The sequence below is a fragment of the Pogoniulus pusillus genome, chromosome 3 (genome assembly GCF_015220805.1).
Source record: "Pogoniulus pusillus isolate bPogPus1 chromosome 3, bPogPus1.pri, whole genome shotgun sequence".
Classification (NCBI taxonomy): domain Eukaryota; kingdom Metazoa; phylum Chordata; class Aves; order Piciformes; family Lybiidae; genus Pogoniulus; species Pogoniulus pusillus.
In genome coordinates, this window is record NC_087266.1 from 41,537,329 (window position 1) to 41,557,642 (window position 20,314).

The window sequence follows — 20,314 nt, forward strand, 5'->3', positions numbered from 1 at the left end:
CTGCCATTTGCCTTGCCACAGGAATTGTGTCTCTGGAAGATTTTGCTTGTTAGAATATTTAAACAGTGTTAGTAATAAAGACAGTTAAATGCTTATGCTTGCTGTATAAAAACAACAACACTGCTCGCAAAACCGTTCATAACTTTTATGTGACAGTTTAAGAGGATGAACCTAATTAAAGAACAGTTAATTAACTGTTTTATCTTCTTATAGGAAAGAACTGGGCATCTCCAAATGAAATATGGAGAACTGCCTACAGTCAGTCAAAAGCCATCTTGCAAACACTTTGCACAGGGATTTATTTGAAAAACTCTCACCCTGGAACAGTGAATATTCAGAGGATATTCCTTTTTTATTGGTGTTTTGGGGGGGTTTTGTGTGTTTAAGACCTGAGTCACAGTGTATAGACGTATATAAAAACAAAAGGAGATGGAGCAAACCGAAACCAGCCTAATTAAATCAATCTAAAGGATCAGTTTTACAGATCTCCATATATTTAACTTCATGCAATTACTTTGTTTCAGACTTTTGTAATTGAAACATTCTTACTTCAGAGCAAAAATAATGTGACATTACCAAGCTATATGCATGCCCCAGACAATATGCATACTAGGACTAAGTATAACCTCCGCATAATTATAGTATTACTGATTATTTCCTTTCTCACCATTTGTTCTTCAGTCATGATGAATCTTGGCCAGCTAAGCTATTGGAAGGCTGTATTTGTTCTGCGAAGCACCTAACAAGCACAAGAGGGCTAGTATAAAATAATTGATCAAAAGTACTAACATTTACTTTTGGCTTAGTAAAACTGTCTGATAAATTATTCCCTTCAGGGTTTTTCTGCTACTGCAGTACTGTACCTTGAAAATGATATATTGGCACAAGCCATTGTGTCCTACCACAGTGCAATTAGGAGGTCCATTTAAACAGCTTTATCATACGCATACATAGACTGATTAATTTTCTAATCAACTGTTCCAGGAAATCATTAACCATGACATTAAACAGTGTTGTGCTAATTATGCTCTCTACAAAGAATTTCAACATAAATTTACAAACCATCTATAGAAATGTACCAAAGGACAAACAGTTTACTGTATACAAATGACTGCATCATCTACTCTAAACAGACCCACAGCTCCTTAGGGTTAAACCCCAGCCCAGCAAAGGTCCAGTTTGGGGCTGAATTTTGCTATATTTTCACCAGAGCTCCATGTAGTGGCAGACATTACATTCTGTGGGTCAGTGACCATGTAAATCACGCTGAAGGATTGCAGTCTTTATACTTTTGGTGTCATTGCGCTGGAACAAAATCCCCACAAATTATTTGGAATGCAGTTGTCAGAGGGTGCATTTTATTTTCACTGCATCCAAGACAACACAAAATGATGGAAACATTATGGAAACCTCAGCCTGTTTGTTACTGGATGATGGGAGGAAAAAGGAAACTTTGTCTGGTTTAGAAGATACTCTAGAGATACTAGTACTAAATGGTAGTATTTTTTTTCCCCTTAATGACATCTATTACTGAGATTTGGAAACAGATTTTGCCCATATTAAGTCTCCAGTTTGTGTCATTATTATAACTACTGTTAATTTAAGACAAATTAAAGGTATTTATTATTGTAATAAGAATTTAATTATTTTGTAAAACATATGTATTTGCTAATCCGTAGCATAATATCTGGGGGTGCTGATCAATACTCACCTGAACATGAGCCAGCAGTGTGCTCAGGTGGCCAAGAGAGCCAGTGGCATCCTGGCCTGCATCAGGAATGGTGTGGTCAGCAGGAGCAGGGAGGTCATTCTGCCCCTGTACTCTGCACTGGTTAGACCACACCTTGAGTGCTGTGTTCAGTTCTGGGGCCCCCAGTTTAGGAGGGACACTGAGATGCTTGAGCGTGTCCAGAGAAGGGCGACGAGGCTGGGGAGAGGCCTTGAGCACAGCCCTATGAGGAGAGGCTGAGGGAGCTGGGATTGGTTAGCCTGGAGAAGAGGAGGCTCAGGGGAGACCTTATTGCTGTCTACAACTACCTGAGGGGTGGTTGTGGCCAGGGGGAGGTTGCTCTCTTCTCTCAGGTGGCCAGCACCAGAACGAGAGGACACAGCCTCAAGCTATGTCAGGGGAGATTTAGGCTTGAGGTGAGGAGAAAGTTCTTCACTGAGAGAGTCATTGGACACTGGAATGGGCTGCCTGGGGAGGTGGTGGAGTCGCCGTCCCTGGAGCTGTTCAAGGCAGGATTGGACGCGGCACTTGGTGCCATGGTCTAGCCTTGAACTGTGTGGTAAAGGGTTGGACTTGACCTATGAGGTCTTTTCCAACCTTGGTGATACTGTGATACTGTGATAATGAAATCTCTGTGCATTTCCCTCAAAATTGCAGAGTATTGGAGGTCTTTCTGTGACAGAAAACAAATATAAAATGTAGGTACACCTGTTCTTTTGGCCTTGCTAGTACAACTGACAGCACCTCCACAAATGATGTGTTGGTCATAAACCAAAATCCTGCCCTGAAGAGGTTGATGGAGACACTGCCATGGTTTTGAACAAGGCCCGTATTTTGCCAGTTTGTGCTGGTTTGAAGCTAGCTAAAATGTTTTGGTGAGAAGAACTAGATCATAGGCTGTGAAAGGAAAACAATGGTGATGTCTACTCCCCTCAGAGTCTTGCTGAAGAAGAAAGAAAAACATTAGATAACACTCTCGCCATTTTGTCTCATGCTGCCTTGGGCTTCTGACTGAGCTGCATCTCCCTAACCTCACCTTCTGTTTGGCCTAACTCACCTTTGCTTCATAACCTCTTGGCTGAACCTCTGTTCTTCTTTAGGGCTGGAGTAAGGTCAAGAGGGGCAGGGGGAAGGTGCAGGGGTGGTTGAGAGCCCCTTCCGGGGACTCAGGTTTCTGGGAGGGCTGTTGTGTTTCTGTATTACCTTTCACCTTGTCTATTTCTGTCTATAACTGTATATACTGTAAATATCTGCCTGTATATTGTGCTAGCTGTAAATAAATAGCTTCATTTATATTCCCAGAGCTGGCTGAGACTAGTCTGGGTGATTTCTAAAGTATGGGGGGGCAGGGAACACCCAAACCATCTTAGTTCCTCTCTCTTAACCCAGTACCAGTAAAATGGCAACAAATTATGAAATGATGAAATATATATAAAACATATGAAAAAGTGCATTTACATATAAAAATCAGGACTCTAAATATATAGAAATCATGGAATGGTTTGGGCTGGAAAGGACCTTGAAGATCTAGTTCCAAGTCCCTTGCCGTAGGCAGGGACACCTCCCACTAGGTGAGGCTGCTCAAATCTCTGTCCAGCCTGGCCTTGAGCGCTTCCAGGGACGAGGCATTCACAGCGTCCCCAGGCTACCTGTCACAGAGTCGAACCAGTTTTTGCCTGTCAAACAGTGTCTACAGATGAGACAGAAAACTAGACCTCAGAAATGAGCACCCGTCATCAGGTGCTGGCCTGATGGAAGGCAGTTGGGAAGCAACAAAATGAAACCTTCCTGAAGGAGTGAAGGTGTATCATAACCACTTAAGGGGGAAGCGGTTGGACTTCAAAACGCAGCGATTTATCAGTCTTCTGCCAGTATTTTCACAGAACTGATATGGGGTGGGCTGAGGCGGGGCACAACTCGCTTTGCCAGAGGGAAACGAAGTCCCCTACACCCAGACACTAATTTGGCTGCGCGCCCGCAGCTCGCTGACGTAAAACTTTCCGAGGAGACAACCCAAAAACGTCCCGAACCCTTAAGACAGCTCATGTGCGCTCACAGGGCCCACAGACAAGCCCCCTCTTCCCCATAGCTCTTTTCCTGCAGGGCACAACGGCACTGCGCCAAGAGCACTGGTCCCTGGCGCACGGAGTCCGAAGGAGCCAGAGCTGGCGGCGGCACGCAAATAAGCAGCTATAGTCACGGGGCCTCAGCCAGCGCCCCGAGAGGAATTCACCGGAGATGGGCAGCAGGCCAGCCAACTGGAAGATGACATTTCCACCCTGTCGCCGCGGATTGGCTGGCGCGGGGAGCCGGTGGGCGGGACGGGCAGTGGCGGGACGATTCGTACGGCAGCACATTCCTGGGCCCTGACAGCTCCGGCGAGCGGCCGTTGGGAGCGCGCGCTGCTGCCCAGGTTCTCCGCCCCGGCTCCGAGGTGGCTGTGTGGTTGTCGGGGGCAGCCGCTGCCGGGATTAGACGCTGCTCGCTAAATCCTTGGCTGCGTTGAGGCGGCGGCGGCTTTAATCCTGAGCTCCCCTTCCACTCCCCGCGCCCAGTTAAGCCGCGCTAATCGCAGGCGCCTGGCTCGGCCGGGGCCGCCAGGCCTGGGCCCGATCGCGGGCAGTGGGCTCGCTCCATCGCCTCTCGGGCGCAGCCATGGAGCAGCGGCGGGTGCGGCCGCGGTACTGCGCCCCGTCTTCGCCACCAGGTCGCAGCGGGAGGGAGAACAAGGGGCTCCGTCGGAAAGGCCCGTTGGGGACCGGGAGCGCTGGCGGCTTTGAGGAGTCGGTGGCGGACGGCAGGAAACCCAAATTCGTAAGTATGAGTCGATCCTAAAAGCAGCAAGTCCCCGCTGGGGCTTGCTGTAGCAGACCACCTGAGGCGTGGGCTTGCCCGACGTTTGGGCCTGTCGGCGACTAACTCGAACCACCAGGCCGTCTCTCTGCCTGGCCAGTGCCAAGAGGCCCAACCGCGCAGCGGGCTTGCCCAATGCTTCTACGGAGGCGGTCAGTGGTCTAGAGCCCAGTGACAGACTGGAGTGGGGAGGAGGGTAGGAGTGTACGAACTACGAAGCGGCGCCGTCGTCTTCAGCTGCGCTTCAAAAGATGAACCTCGACACTCCAGCGCGTCTCTTCCTTGCCGGTATGGAAGGACATGGCATTATTTTGCAGCAGTGCTTTCCGGTCTCTACCTCAGAAAGCTCTATTTTCTGATTCACTCTTTGACAGCTGTAGGTGCAAGGGGAGCACAACAGTTTTATAACTCTTAAATAACTCTTAAACTGCTGAAGTAGTTTTTTTTAGAATTAATTTTTATTTTTCTCATGTAAACTATGATGAAAAATTGAGTCTTAGATGTCAGAGAACACAGCAAAGTCTTCTACTTAGCCCTGCTTTTGCAGGCTTTCAGCTAGCACTCCAAGAAACTGGGAAACTCAAAATGGCTAATAATTGCCCACAAAATAAATGTGTTTGCAAGATGTGCTCTCACTGAAAAAAACACCCCAAAATAGATATTTTTTGTTGGGACTTAAGTTAAAACCTACAGGTTTTGTACACACCACATGCAGAGCAGATGCAGGTTAGTCTTCATCTGGCTCTGAGTCCACCTGCTCTAAGCTGCATTATGTGCTTACGAAATAGATAGTATAATAACATAATGTACAGTAGATTCGTGTTTCAAAGGCACCTTTGTGCAATATTCATTACTTGAGTGTCTAACACTTGAGCACAAGTTCCAGAAAGTTATCCATAAAGTGATAGCATAACAGACTGTCCAAATCGGTTTTGGAAGGTCACAGCTTCCTCCTGGCATTCCTGTTTCCTGGAATCCTTTTCATATTGTGGATGCAAACACTGTTGTTTGAAGCAAGGCCTTGTGCCTGGTTTTGCATGTTAGAGGGATGGTGTATGAAAACGGCTATGTATCTACTTGGGAGGCATGCATTTTAGTCATTTGAGTGCCGTGGCTGGATATACTTTGATATAGGATCCCTGAGTAAAGATCTATACAGTTTACTCCGTCTGAAAGGATGGCTAGTGTTGCTGGTGTATGACTTTGTGGCTGGGTTACACCTGTGGTGAGCGAGAGTATTTGAAACCAACAGGAGCACTGAGTCAAGAGGGTTAACTTATTGATACTTTATTAGCTAAGTTTTTTACACAGTAAGGGTATTGCAACAATTTTCACTTCCCATGTGTGTTAGAACAGAAATAGGGTGTTGCCATCATGATCACTTTTTCACTCCCAACCATCTGTTAAAATAGAAATAATTTAAAGGGAGTATAAGACAGCTAAATACATGATACAAGCCACTGCATTTTTTTCATAGATGATATCTGATTAGCTTTTCAATGAAAGAAGGCCATCTCTTTGGTTCAGGTGAGCTTATTTGATAATGTCTAGGCTTTACAGGGTAGACAGGAGTATTAATCTACTTGAGGGCAGGAAGGTTCTACAGAGAGATCTGGACAGGCTCAGTTTATGGGCTGAGTCCAGTGGTAGGCTCAACAAGGCCAAATGCCAGTCTCTCTGCTTCAGTCAACCTTCTGCTATACTACAGACTTGAAGAGAGGCTAGAAGGCTGCCTCGTGGAAAAGGAGCTGCAGGTGTTGGTTGATAGCCAGCTGAACAAGAGCCAGCAGCGTGCTCAGGTGGTGAAGGACAAAGCTTGTGTTGGAAATAGTGTGACCAGCAGGAGTAAGTAGGTGGGTGACTGTGCTTCTGTACTTGGCGCTAATGAGGCTGCAGTTCAAACACCATGTTCAGTTTTGGGCCCCGAGCTACAAGAAGGACATTGAGTTGCTAGAATGTGTCCAGAGATGAGCACAAAGCTGGTGGAGGGAATACAGAACAAGTCTTCTGAGGAGTGGCTGAGGAAACGGGTTGTTTAGTCTGGAGAAAAAGGTTGTAGAAAGATGAATGTTGGTCTCTTGAAACAAGTGATAGGTTGAGAGGAAATAGACTCAAATTGTTCCAGGGGAGGTTTAGGTTGGATTTTAGGGAAAATTTATTCATCAGCTGCTGTCAAGCACTGGGACAGGCTGCTTGGGGAAGTGGTTGAAATGCCATCCCTGGAGATGTTTAAAAGTTGTGTAGACATAGTGCTTAGGAGCATGGTTTAGTAGTGGACTTGGCAGTGTTACGTTAATGATTGGACAATGTCACCTGTATTATGTTTCTCATCTTTTGTACATTCATCAAATACAGATGAAATTGGCAGTTATATTCAGGGAACTCAAGTCATCCAGATTGTATTAGTCTAATTTTCTTCAGTGTGAAAGACATGAAAGTAGGTTCCAGGTTGGTCCCTTCCAATTAATGCAACACATTGATCTATCACAGCAGATACGCTAATCTGAAGAATAATTTTATAACGTGACAAACCTTGAGGTGAATCTGGATTGCTGTTTGACAAACTGAACATGATTAACATATAGTACCTCTTTTTTTTTTTTTTTTTTTTTAACTTTCAAAGAAAATTCATGTAGCAGGAGGAAAATCTTTTAAAAACCCACTTAATTTGGAGGGGGAGTAAGAGTCTTTGAGCTAAACAGTAACAGTGGTTGATTCCAATCAAATGTCATCTTTAAGAACTGCCTTTCTGAATAAACTAGCTTCTCAGAAGCAAATTATTTGTAAACCTCATCTTTATTCTTTTACAAATAATTTAGAACATTTCGTTTTCTTTGTAGGGAGTGATGGTTGGTTTTGAAGCATGTAACAGCTTGATGTTGTTTAGCATGTCCAAGATTTTGGAAGAGGGAGACTCTTAAAAGGGCAATAGATATTCTGTGGCACTTCATCTTGCTGAAAGCTCTTACATTCACCTTCGAGTTGTGGGTGCTTGGTAAAAACAGGAAATAAATTAAGGATGGCAGAGATTATACCTGTCTTCTATATATGCATTGAGCAGGAAAGTTTTAACGTCTGCTGCAAGGTGGGTAAAAAGCAATTGCTTGCCACTTCCCTCCTTGATCTGCCCCCCACCTTGGAAAAGCTTGGAAATCATAAAGCTACTAGGTTACATGACTTCCAGTTGCACTTTGCTGGGACTACATCTTGTACTGCTAGTCTTTAAAAGGTCAGCTTCAATTTCTGTCTTGACTTAGAGGTATTTCTGTTAATTTCAGTATACCATGGACCTGTCTTCAGTAACTTTTGTGTTAAAATGATTTTCTTGTTTTCACCTATCTGTTAAAAATAGAGAAATTAGCCTTTGTATTTAACGGTGTCTGTAAATCAAAGAAAGATGTAGTTAAGAGCAAAAGCACTTCCATTTTTCTGGCGCAGGGTAGAAAGGTAAGACCGATTTGTGTCAATATCTTTAATTACGAAGTGACTGAATTATTGCTGCAGTTATATTGCAGTGTAAGACCTTGAATTTAAATTAGTCTTTTAAAGAAATGATTGCTCGACAGATGTTACCTAAACTACTTTATTGCAGCTTTGTAAAATTGTAAATTCCTCATGCTGTTATTTTTGTTGGCATGAATTAACACTGTGGGTTATGAGATTAAATTTTAGTGCTGTGTTCTAGTACTTTGTTATATAATCTTACCTGTAAGCACCAATTTTGAGTTTAACTCATCAATGTCTAAAGAACATCACTGTGTAGAAACTGTCATGTTAAGATAATTTTGCCCCTGATTGCTTTTCAAACTGCTTGCCAAGCAACAGAGAAAGTGTATGATAAAACCATTAAATAAATGCTGAAGTAGTGTATTGGAAATTAAAAGTAGGAAATGCTGTGGGATTATACAGCGGTTTATAAATTCCCCTAGCAGACTGAGGTAGCAAAATTACTGAGGGAATACTCTGACAAAGGAGCAGTATTCGCTGTAATCATCCAATTTACATCTCTCTGAGTCTACTTTTCTGATTGTGCTTCTCCTGAAGAATAGCCTTTGGGAAAAAGGCAGCTAGTGTTGAATATTTTTGGTGATAGAATTAATGGCAGTGTGTGAGGAGTTCTTTCTCGCTTTCTAATTTAAAAAGGTACAGAGGGGATTATGTGATTATATGTACATCCTTAGTCTTCATTTATCTAGTTTCAGCATTCAGGTTTAAGTTAACTTCTAAAACTCATTGCATCTTGCCTAAACCCTCTCTGTTAAAAATTTTCTTTATGGTTTTTTTTTCCCTTATAGCTACATGTAGGCTCTAATCTCTTATTAAGGTATCAAAGAAGATGTACGTGTGATGTTTTAGAAGAGGTATAATATGTCTGTGTGTGTTTTCTTCTGCAAGGAAGGCAAAAATGAAGATCCCAAAAGAATGTTGTTCTGCAACTGTTGGATTTTTAACTTCTTTTTTTTTTTTTGTAAATTGAAGTACTGCAATGTGATGGACAGCATGCATGTTGATGTTATTAGCTGCCTGGAATTCTGTTCGTTTGTGTGCCTGAAACTCCTCTTGTACTGGCAGTGGCGTATGGCTGAGTGTTTGTCTTGTACTTCTGATTAACAAATTGGACTACATTTGCCTTTGTGCCATAGTAACAATGTCCATCTCGGCCAGCAACGATCTGAGTTCAAGTACCAAACATACTGGTTTTAGACATGTTTTTATAATTCAAGAAGTCAGGTAATCATTTAGATGGAATTGTGTTTGTAAATGTGCATGTGCAAAGAGGAATAAATGTAATTGCAGAATAGCTCAGACTAGTACTGCTAATCCAATTAAATGACATTTCTAATTTTTTCACTGTCTTCAGCAGAGATAGTTCTGTGTCAGATTGCTTACTTTCTTCAAGAGTACTTCTCTACACTTCTTAATTATGATTTAGCTTTAACTAAACTGCTTCTACTCAACTGTGAAACAAAGTGAGCTCTTTCTTTGTGTACTAGGCTGATAGCTAAGTTACCCTGGAAATTGTAATCTCAGAATGGTAGTTGTTTATATATGTATTTGTATACCTGAAGACTAAGAAATGATGGTACTTCTCTAATTGTAGGTGCTACTGGTAAATTGGACTTTGGAAGTATCCTGACTAACTCCTTAATCTCTTCATGGTTTTGTACCTCTTCGACTAGAAAGCAGGATGTGTTCAGAGTAGAGCTATGATAGGGTAGTATTTGAGGGAAGAGCCGGAGATGTTATAAATACTGATACCTAAGTATTGTTGACTTGGTGATGACAAAGCAAGAAGTTCCAAATCTGAATAATTTGGATATAGCAATTGACAATTGCTTAGCTGATGCCAAGCTTTGTAAACTTGTCAGAGGAGCCTAAGAATAGGGTAAGAGTCATCTCACTAAGTATGTGACTTCACATTCTTCCCATTTCTTTGCCAAGTCTGTTCTCAGCCTCTTCATGAAACTAGAAATGGGATTCCTGCAACGCTGAGTCATCAGTCACCAATGTTCTTCAGCATTGCTCTTTGGTTTTGTGCAAGGGCTGTCTGTCTTGGAACTTGCTGTGTTGGTGAATGTGCAGTGGAGAGCAAAAGAATTAGTTTAGGAACTGTTTCATCCAGCAGTGACTGATCTGCAGATTTTTGGATGTCACCACTAACTAATGCTTATGTCAGTTTCTACTCATAACCTTGTGCTCTGATCACATAGGCATTGCTTGATAGTACTCATCAGTCTTACTTGTTTCAGTATGACAGCTCAACAGGCAGTTTTAAATTGTTGAAGAACTCTGTTATTCTGTTGAGTTTAAAACCTGTGGTAAAATTCTGTGGTGGTTTCCCCAAAGCCATTCAGGGAAGACCTAATTCTAGTAGCTGAATTATGAGAAAATGTTCTCCTATGTCTACCTATAAAGTACGATAAACCACAACTTGTTTCAAGATGTGCCTGGCTTATGTTCTTCTGTTACTAATCTAAGGATCAGATTCCGTATTTTTGTCTTTTTTTTGAATCTTTACTGTATTATTAATTTGCTGTACACTATGAGGCGACATTATACGGCTTGCCAAGAAATGATTACTTCTGCCATGATTCAATACTGTTTAACTTGCATCTTATTTTGTAGAACAGTAACTGAGACTTGATTTTTTTCGTTTGGGGTTTTTGGCTGCATTTTTACTGTACATTTGTAACATGAATGGTTTTCTGTTTGATTCGCAGCACTTACATATCAAGACACTGACAGATGATGTGGTAAGAAAAGTTTTGCTTCGGCTATGCTAAGCTAATAACCTCACTGTTAATATCCTTATTGATACAATAAACTGCCTCATTTTAAGATTAGTTCAGTTAATTGGCAAAGCCTCAGCAAACTTAATTGTAACCTATGCAATGTAAGTAGCAAAAATCTATGGATAGCTTTGAAGCATGTTCTAATCATGACTAAATGAGCTTGACACAGGTAATTATGCCAATTTACATGCAGTATAGTTAAGATATCTGTGATTGCTTGTTTAATAATGAAGGCTGCATGACTAGCTTAAAATACTATGCTTAACAAACTAATAGTTTCTTGAAAAAGTCTTTAATGCATGTTTTGAACAATGTTAGGTGTATTCAGTGTCATGCTAGCGCTGTTTCTCAAACTTTATCTGTCTCCATCTCAGCAGGTGAGGTTTTGTATCACAGCATAGATCTTTTTTTGTTTGATTGTTTTGTTATTTAAGTTACCTATTTCATTGTTTGTACTCTTCTTTTGTAGGTAAGAATAGTTTTTCTTAAAAGTTCTTTTACATTTTGCAAAGTCTTTGAATTTACCTGGAAAGTAATGTTCTGCAGGCATCTAAAGATCAACTGTTATGACATCAGTGCTCTATGAACTTCATGCTAAAGTGCTCCTGTGCATAGCAGAGAGCTTAAGTGTACAGAGTTTTGTGTTGGACAATATGCAATGTGCTTGTGCTGAGAAGCTGCTATTTCCTGGCTTAAGTCACCCATTGTTATTTCTTTAGTGGGGTTTCATGGGCTCGAAATGGTTATTAAGAACTTTCAATCTGAATTTGTAATAGAATTTGGATTTTATAAACTCGTGCTTTATCTGGGAGAGCTAGGAAATATTCACAGTTTTGTCAAGGCAAAAGTATTTTTTGGTAACCAGAACTTAATTTTGGTAGTGTCAAGTAAGGTTTGTAGTCTGGATGCACAAGGTTTTGTGTTGTATGGTGGTTTGGGGTTGTTTCTCTGGTAGTGCGTGCTTTTCTTCTTCCCGACTTTCTCGGAGCATACTGAAGGCCTTTTCACAGACTAAAAAACTGTCACCTGCCAAATAATACAAAATCATCCACATAATTTATTTAAGAGAAATTATAGCTCTTTGTAAAAGGCTAACAGCTTAAAAAAAAAACAAAACAACAAACCCTCAGATGTTGCAGTGGCTTACACTTTTAAATATGGGTATTTTGTTAATTTGCAAATTGTCTGATGTCAGTGCCAGAGAAGGTCATGGAGCAGATGATCTTGAGTGCATTATACAGCATATGCAGGGCAACCTGGTGATCAGGGCCAGTACAGGTTTATGAAGGGCGGGTCCTGCTTGGTGAACCTGATCTCGTACAACAAGGTGACCTGTTTAGCAGATGAGGAAAAGGCTGTGGATGTTTACCTGGACTTTAGTAAAGCCTTTGACACTGTCTCCCATGTCATCTTTCTGGAGAAAATGCCTGTCCAAGGCTTGGATGGATGAACGATTCACTGCATTCAAAACTGGCTGGATGGTAGGGCTAAAAGAGTGGTGATGAATGGAGTTAAATCCAGTTGGTGACTGGCAGTAGGGGTGTTGGTATAGTGGCCTGTATCAGGAAGAGTGTGGCCAGTAGGACAAGGGAGGTTATTCTACCCATGTACTCAGCACTGGTTAGGCCATACCTTGAGTACTGTGTCCAGTTCTGGGCTACTCAATTCAAGAGAGATGTTGAGATACTGGACTGTGTCCAGAGAAGGGCAACAAAGCTGGTGAGAGGCCTGGAAAACAACCCCTATGAGGAGAGGCTGAGGGAGCTGGGGTTGTTTAGCCTGGAGAAGAGGAGGCTCAGGGGTGACCTCATTGCTGTCTACAACTACCTGAAAGGAGGCTGTAGTCAGGGGATTGTTGGTCTCTTCTCCCAGGAAACCAGCAACAGAACAAGGGGACACAGTCTCAAGTTGTGCCAGGGGAGATCTAGGCTGGATGTCAGGAGGAAGTTGTTGGCAGAGAGAGTGATTGGCATTGGAATGGGCTGCCCAGGGAGGTAGTGGAGGCACCATCCCTGGATATGTTCAAGAAAAGCCTGGCTAAGGCACTTAGTGCCATGGTCTAGTTGATTGGCTAGGGCTGGGTGCTAGGTTGGACTGGATGGATGATCTTGGAAGTTTCTTCCAATCTGCTTGATTCTGTGTTGTTTCCTAGGAATGGCGGAATCACAGACCGTTAGAGCTTGGAAGGGACCTCTTTAGATCAAGTCCAATGCCCCTGCCAAAGTAGAGTCACCTGGGCTAGTCTACACAGGAATGCATCCTGGCAGGTTTGAAAGTCTTCAGAGAAGGAGACTCCACAACCTCTCTGGGCAGCCTGTTCCACTGCTCTGTCTCCCTCACTGTTAAGAAGTTTCTCCTCATGTTGAGGTGAAACCTTCTATGTTCAAGTTTGTACCCATTGCTCCATGTCTTATTGCCATGGACCACTGAAAAGAGATTGGCTCCATCCACTTGACACCCACTTGTCAGATATTTGTATATATTGATCAGATGATCTCTCGATTTTCTCTTCTCCAGACTAAACAGCCTCAGGACACTCAGTCTTTCACCATAGAGGAGATGCTCAAGTCACCCTTGTGGCTCTCTGCTGGACATTGTCCAGCAAGTCCCTGTCTCTCTTGAACTGAGGAGCCCAAAATTTGGTACAGTATTCCAAGTGTGGTCTCACTAGGAGGAGAAGAACCTCCCTATAACTCCTAGTCACAGTTTTCCTGATGTATCCCAGGATGGCATTTGCTCTCTTGGCCTCAAGGGTACATCGCTGATCCATGCAGAACTTGCTATTCACCAGGACTCCAATGTCTTTCTCCATGGAGCTGCTTTCCCTCATGACGGCCCCCAACCTGCACTGGTGCCTGTTATTATTCCTCCCCAGATGGAGTGGCTGATACATCAGAGAGTTGTGTTGCCATTCAGTGAGACTTGGAGAGGCTGGAGAGTTAGGTGGGAAGAAATTTCATGATATTCAACAAGGGCGAGTGTGGAAGTCTTACAGTTGGGAAAAAAACAACTCCAGGTATCAGTATAGGCTGGGGACTGACTTATTGGAGAGCAATGAAGGGGAAAAGGACCTGGGAATTCTAGTGCATGGAAGGATGATCAGGAGCCAGCGATGTGCTCTTGTGGCCAAGAAGGCCAATGCCATTCTGGAGTGTAGTGGCAGGTCTGTGGTTAGTAGGTTGAGAGAGGTTCTTCTCCCGCTCTGGCAGTGGTGTTAGGCTGACAGTGTGGCTTGTGATCTTGAGGTCTTTTCCATCCAAAATGATTCTATGACTCAATCTGGAGCAAGAAGATGCTTTAAAACTGACATTTTCCCCCTTCTGTCTGAGTTTTCTATTTGTTTGTTCTTTTTGTTTGACTGAGAGACCTAGAGCAGTTTAGTCTTGAGTGACTGAGAAGGAATCTGATAGATATCTATAAGTATGAGGGGTGGGTGTCAGTAGTCAGCAGCACTAAGACAAGAAGCAACGGCTACAAACTGGAACATAGAACATTTCACCTCAACATGAGGAGAAACTTCTTCACAGTGATAGTGATGGAGCACTGGAGCAGTCTGTCCAGAGAGTTTTTTTCCTTCTCTGGATGCTTTTGAAACCCTCCTGAATGCATTCCTGTGTGGAATACCCTGGGGAATCCTGCTTTTAGTAGAGGGATTGGACTTGATCTCTGGAGGTGCCTTCTAACCTCTAACATTTTGTGATTCTGGGAAATAGCTAATCATAAATATCTGAATCCTAGTGAGCTTAAATGTGGCTCAGAGCAGAGGTATTTTGATGTTTGATATGAAATGCAAGAAATGGTAAAGGTGTTGTCTCCAAATTCCTTTGGTGAAGAAGGGGGAGAACTTTAGTAGGAGATTAAGAAATTGAAAGTTTCAGAGTTTTTTTTTTAGCTTTCAATGAAAAAACAAGTTTTATTTCATCATTTGGATGTTAACATGCTTTCTGCTGTTAGGGTTTATACAATATTGTGTTTTATTGGTCCCAGTCTATTTCTTACAAACATGGTATTGTATAATGCTTACCAGGACCTTCTTTCTTTTCATATTTAAGTAAGTTAGCAACATTTTGAGTCTAAATCAGAGACTGCTTTTCAATATTGGAATTGTGTGGGATTATTCCTAGGATGCTAATGTACTTTCTACTTTTAGTGACAAATCCCTACTAAGTTCAGAAATGCCTTGCTTTTTACATTTTCTTTAAGCTTGTTTGTTTGCAAACTATGAAGGTGACAATCCTATTCCACAAATAGGCGTCTGAGGAATTACCTGCCTGCAAGACCCTTTGTGGAAGCAAGTGTGTTTTCTGTGTTAGGTGTTCTACTTTCCAATGAATGGTTTGTAGGGCTCAGAGGTTAGAAAACCCTTCTGTATTAACAGAACTTTGTTGAAGACATCTTATGCAGGTGAAAATGAAGTTTGCACTAAAATTCCTTATAAAATAAACTTAGGTTGACTGATTTTGTAGCAATTACTGTCAATATATAATTTCTGGCATATAAAGAAACAAGATTCAAAGTGACATATGTTCTACACATTGGAGATTTGACAGTGCACAGCCCTAAACTCTTTTAATTTTCTATCATTAGTTAAATGATTTGCTCTCAGAAAAAAAGGTAAAGTCATCTATAGAAGATTGAACTTCTTAGAAATAAGAAGTCATCTAATGTAAGGAATTCTTCTTTATCCTAGTTTATGCAAGTCTTCCTCTTAACTAAAAGCTCTACTTCTACCAGTGGAATTTCTCATATCGTAGGAAGCTAATCCTGTAAAGGAAATTGACTGTCACAGAATAGATTTGTTTAATCTTCTGGAGATTCAAGGAGAAAAAAGATGTTAAGAAATCTTTGACTTGGAATCAATGGAAGTAACTTATTTTGACCTTATGTGAAGTGTTTTTTTTCTGATAAGGGAAAACAGTGGTTTGTTTTTGCTTCCTAAGATACTGAAATAAGTTGCAACCTGTATTGTCCTGTGTCTTCTCCATCGTCTAAGAATAATCATTCAAAATAAGAGATAGACTTTGTTCAACTTTGTGTTCTCCTTCCTTCCTCTGTTGTTCATGTTCTTCTAATTCTTTGTGCCACAGCAGACTTTCATGGCTGAGCTGTGACTAAAGTGACTGGCAAAATGTCTGCTAGATTGAGCTCTGCTGTAGTAGTTGAGCAAATTTTCCAGATGTGAAATTGCTTACTGAGTATGTAAATAGCAGGCAGTCAAAAACATGTGAATCTGAAAATTGAAAATGGCAGCACTTTTTATCCTACAGCTTTCCAAGGAAGAGTGAGAACAACACCAAGAGAAAGAGTTTTAAGTGTTTAAGAGGAGTCTGGATGAGCCATTTAGTGCCATGGCTTAGTTAATTAGAAGGGTTAGGTGATAGGTCAGACTGTATCTCAGAGGTCTTTTCCAATCTTGTTGGTTCTGTGATCAGCAAGTTTGCAGATGTCACCAAGCTGAGTGGTGCTGTTGATACACCAGAGTCTATCACCTTATCCCAGAGTATGCCTTGTGTGCAAGATGAGTTTGGAGGATTGACAAGGGGGGTTAGAAAGCAGAAGGATTAGTTATACAGATCCATGCAGAAACACACACTCTGACCGCCAGACACACACACAGTCTTTGTGTCCTTGTTTTTATGCATCTCAGCAAGCCAATGAGTGAAGTAGACATCACCATTGCTTTCTTTTCACAGCCTATAATCTAATATTCTTCATTAAAATGTTCCAATTAGTCTCAAACCATCACAGAAGGGAAATGTGCCTTTCAGAAAAGTATTGTCCTAAAACTGTTCCTATATGGTTCTCCATGTATTTATTGATAAAATAAATACAATAAGAAGGCAGACACCTGAAAAAAGGATAGAGGGTCAAATCTGCCTTAAATTGTAGTGACATTTTGTATCAAAGTTAACTTCAGGTATTTCCCACTGGTTAGTATGATTAGAAATGTTTTTGATGTAACATAGAAGATTATTTTGCTGTTTTCTTCTCTATGCACTTGGTTTGCCAACAGCATCAGTGGTAGTTTTCATTACAACCAAGCAATGAAATTTCTATTCTTTGTGTGTAGTGCTTCCTGTGGACCATGAAATTATTCATCTGTATGGAATATTGAAAGGTATTAACTTCTTTTAAGCACTATCAATGCATAATTCAAAAGAAGAGTGTATGTAAAATACCCACACTGTACTGCTGTGCAGGTCTTGTGAATTTCTTTTTTTAATGTATGAAAGCTTATTTTTAGGCTGTGTTGTTTTAAATTATTTGAAAGAATTTGTTTGACACACGTTTAAATGTGCTTTTTGTCCTTGTATGACACTTTATCTTGCATGTTGTTCCTGATTAAATATATTCCATGAGTGTGCTTCTCTCTTCTAGGACAGGTGCAATAGGATTGGATGAATATGGGGAATGTGAACATTGTGACCTAATGCACAATGTTGCAAAATATCTACCATACAGTGTAACATTCAAAAGGATCTTGAAAACAAAGCATAAAGTAAAAACATGGACAACTGAAATAGCTGTTTTCATGGATGAATGTTTTTTCATTCCTGAATTGGTGCAGCCTGCTCATAGTGCGACAAGAGTAGCTTCAGGACTGCATGGTGCATTTCACTACAGAGACTAGAGTGGTTCTGCCTGGCCAGAGATGCTGTTTTTGCTGTCATGTGGAGAAGGGGATAGCAAAGGGGATGCTTTGGACTGTAAGGATGAGACTGAGGTCTTTCAGGAGAGATAGGATAAAGGAAGGAGTGAAGAGCACACCTCTCTTAAACCTGATTTAGTAAATTCACTGCTGACTGAACCGTTGTCTGCAACCTGTTATTTCAGTCAGTGTCCTGTAGCTCTTGCTTCAACTCTGTCTGCAAAAAGAAAATCAGATATAGTAATGAGATTATAGAATTGTTTTGGTTAGAAAAGACCTTTTAAGATCATCGAGTCTGACCATTAACCTGATACCACCATGGTCATTAAACCATGTCCTGCAGTGTCATCTCCACACACCTCTTGAACACCTACAGGAATGATGACTCCACCCCTGAGCAGCCTATTCTGTATCTTTCAGTAAATAATTTTTCCCTAATATAAAATCTAAACCTCCCTTGGCACAATTTTGGGCAATTTCCTCTCATTCTATAACCTGATACTAGGGAGAAGAGACTGACTCCCACCTCACTACATTCTCCTTTCAGGTAGTTGTAGAGAGCAAGGAGGTCGAGCCTCAGCCTCCTTCAGCCACTCCTCATAAGACTTCTTCTCTAGACCCTTTGTCATCTTTGTTGCCCTTTTGTAGATGCCACTCCAGCAACTCCATGTCTTCTACCGAGGGGCCCGAAACTGAACACAGTATTTAAGGTGCAGCCTCAACAATGCCAAGGATAGAGGCATAATGACTTCCCTGCTTCTGCTGACCACAATTTCTGGTACTGGCCAGAATGCTGTTGGTCGTCTTGAGCACACTGCCGGCTCATGTTCCAGCAGCTGTCAACCTGCACTCCCAGATCCCTCTGCCAGACAGTCCTCCAGCCCTTCTACTGCAAGCCTGTAGCATTGGTTGGGGTTGTCTGACCCAAGTGCAAGACCCAACACTTAGCCTTGTAAAACCTAATGCAAATGACCTCAGTCCTGGGCCCTCCACAACACCTGGTTTGCTGCTCAGGTTGCACACTTGATAGTGAACAGTGGGGTAATAGAATCATAGAATCAACCAGGTTGGAAGAGATCTCCAAGATCAGCCAGTCCAACCTAGCACCCAGCCCTAGCCAGTCAACTAGACATGGCACTAAATGCCTCAGCCAGGCTTTTCCTGAACACCTCCAGCGACGGTGACTCTACCACCTCCCTGGGCTGCCCATTCCAATGCCAGTCACTCCCTCTATGAAGAACTTCCTCCTAACATCCAGCCTAGACCTCCCCTGGCACAACTTGAGACTGTGTCCCCTTGTTCTATTGCTGATTGCCTGGGAAAAGTGACTGGTGAACTCATTCTTTGAAATGGTGTGCTGCCATTCATCAATGCTCAGTGCAAGCCGTTGTTTGGGAAGAAAAAAGAAGTGTAATGATTTTTTTAAGATTCCAGCCTAGTCATTGCAGTTTGCAATCTGCTTTCATCACCCCCGTGCCCCCAGTGTGCTTACCATAGTATTCTGCTTTAAGGACAGGAAGGGAGACTGCTGTAGATAGGATTTTTTTGCCACTGATGACTCAATAGTTAAACTTGTAATGATTTTACTCCTACTTTTGCATTTGTTGCATTCACTTTCTATGTCTTGCCAGTGTAATTATTCCTATAGAGTGTGCTTTCCTCATTGCTTGCTGGTGACACTGAAGGGCCCCATCATCCATGCTGAGTTCTTTATGCTTATGCTATATTAATTTTCTGCTTTTGCATGTTCTACAACCATCTGTGAGAGGGTTACAATCTATTGCTATGTTCCAAATACTGTTCCTTCTTAATTTTGAACAGGAAGAATTAAAGTCTTTTTGTTTTGCCTCAAAGTCTCTTTTCGTGGATGTCTAATAGTTGATTCTTAGTCTGACTGGAGTGGAACACTTGTATCCGGATTTGCTACTACTTTTCTTTGCTCTCTCTGATCTTAATTCCGCAGATGCTACGATAATTTTACTTGTAATTTAGTTTGGTAACTTTGATGTACTTATTAAGTGATATCTTGAGATACTTATCTTTGAGATATATTGAAGCCTCAGAATATTTTTGCATAGCATTTGAAAGATGTAATCTACTGATGTGGTTGAAATTGTGTCCAAAATCTCTCACTCATCCAATGCTACTATGACTTTCATTTGTTTTGACAAGTGTTAATAATTCTGTTCACATCTGCCCAAAAGGATCCTACAAAGCTGATTAAAATTTAGCATGTCTCATTATGTCAGCTGCTGTTCAGTTCTATTGGTCCTTTCCCATATGTGTGAAATACGTTTTCATTGTCAGAGCTCGTGTTTCAAGTTTCACTTAATAGGTCTTTAAGAATAAATAGGTAAATATCTATCTAACCAATAAAAATACTCCACTACTCAAATTATTTTTCTAAAGTTGTTTCTTGGCTCTTGAAAGGTTAAAGTCAGAGGAATTGTCTCAAGTCAGTGCTAAGTCTTGAGGAGTATTTGTGAAACCATGAGTGTATCCTATTTAACTTCAATAAAGAGGGTGGTAGTTTTTGTCCTTCCCCCAAATGACTTTTTATGTATTTGGAGCACAAAAAGACACTAAGTTTTGGTAGCATAATGCAAAAAAAAAACCAAACCAAAACCAAATAAACCTGTCATAGTTATGCTAATTAATCTTTTAATAAAACGTAGGGGGTTTATGTATCTGTATATTCTTTGATGATATCACAGCTGTTTCAGTGAGGAAAAACCTTTTAAAATTCTATCTTTTGGTAAATAAGCCTGCTTTTTTCATTTCCTGTGTGTA

At 41.5% G+C, this 20,314-nt stretch overlaps 1 protein-coding gene across 6 annotated transcripts in view; it reads left to right on the forward strand.

Annotated features, from left to right (window-relative positions):
* The first annotated feature begins 4,150 nt into the window (after nt 1-4,150).
* The window catches only part of DIAPH3 (diaphanous related formin 3), a 264,878-nt gene continuing 248,714 nt past the window's right edge, over nt 4,151-20,314 (forward strand). For all 6 annotated transcript variants that reach the window (XM_064174349.1, XM_064174365.1, XM_064174358.1 and 3 more), the window contains exon 1: nt 4,151-4,543. In XM_064174349.1, coding sequence (XP_064030419.1) covers nt 4,385-4,543 — 159 coding nt within the window. In that variant the 5' untranslated portion in view covers nt 4,151-4,384. The remainder of the gene's footprint in view (nt 4,544-20,314) is intronic.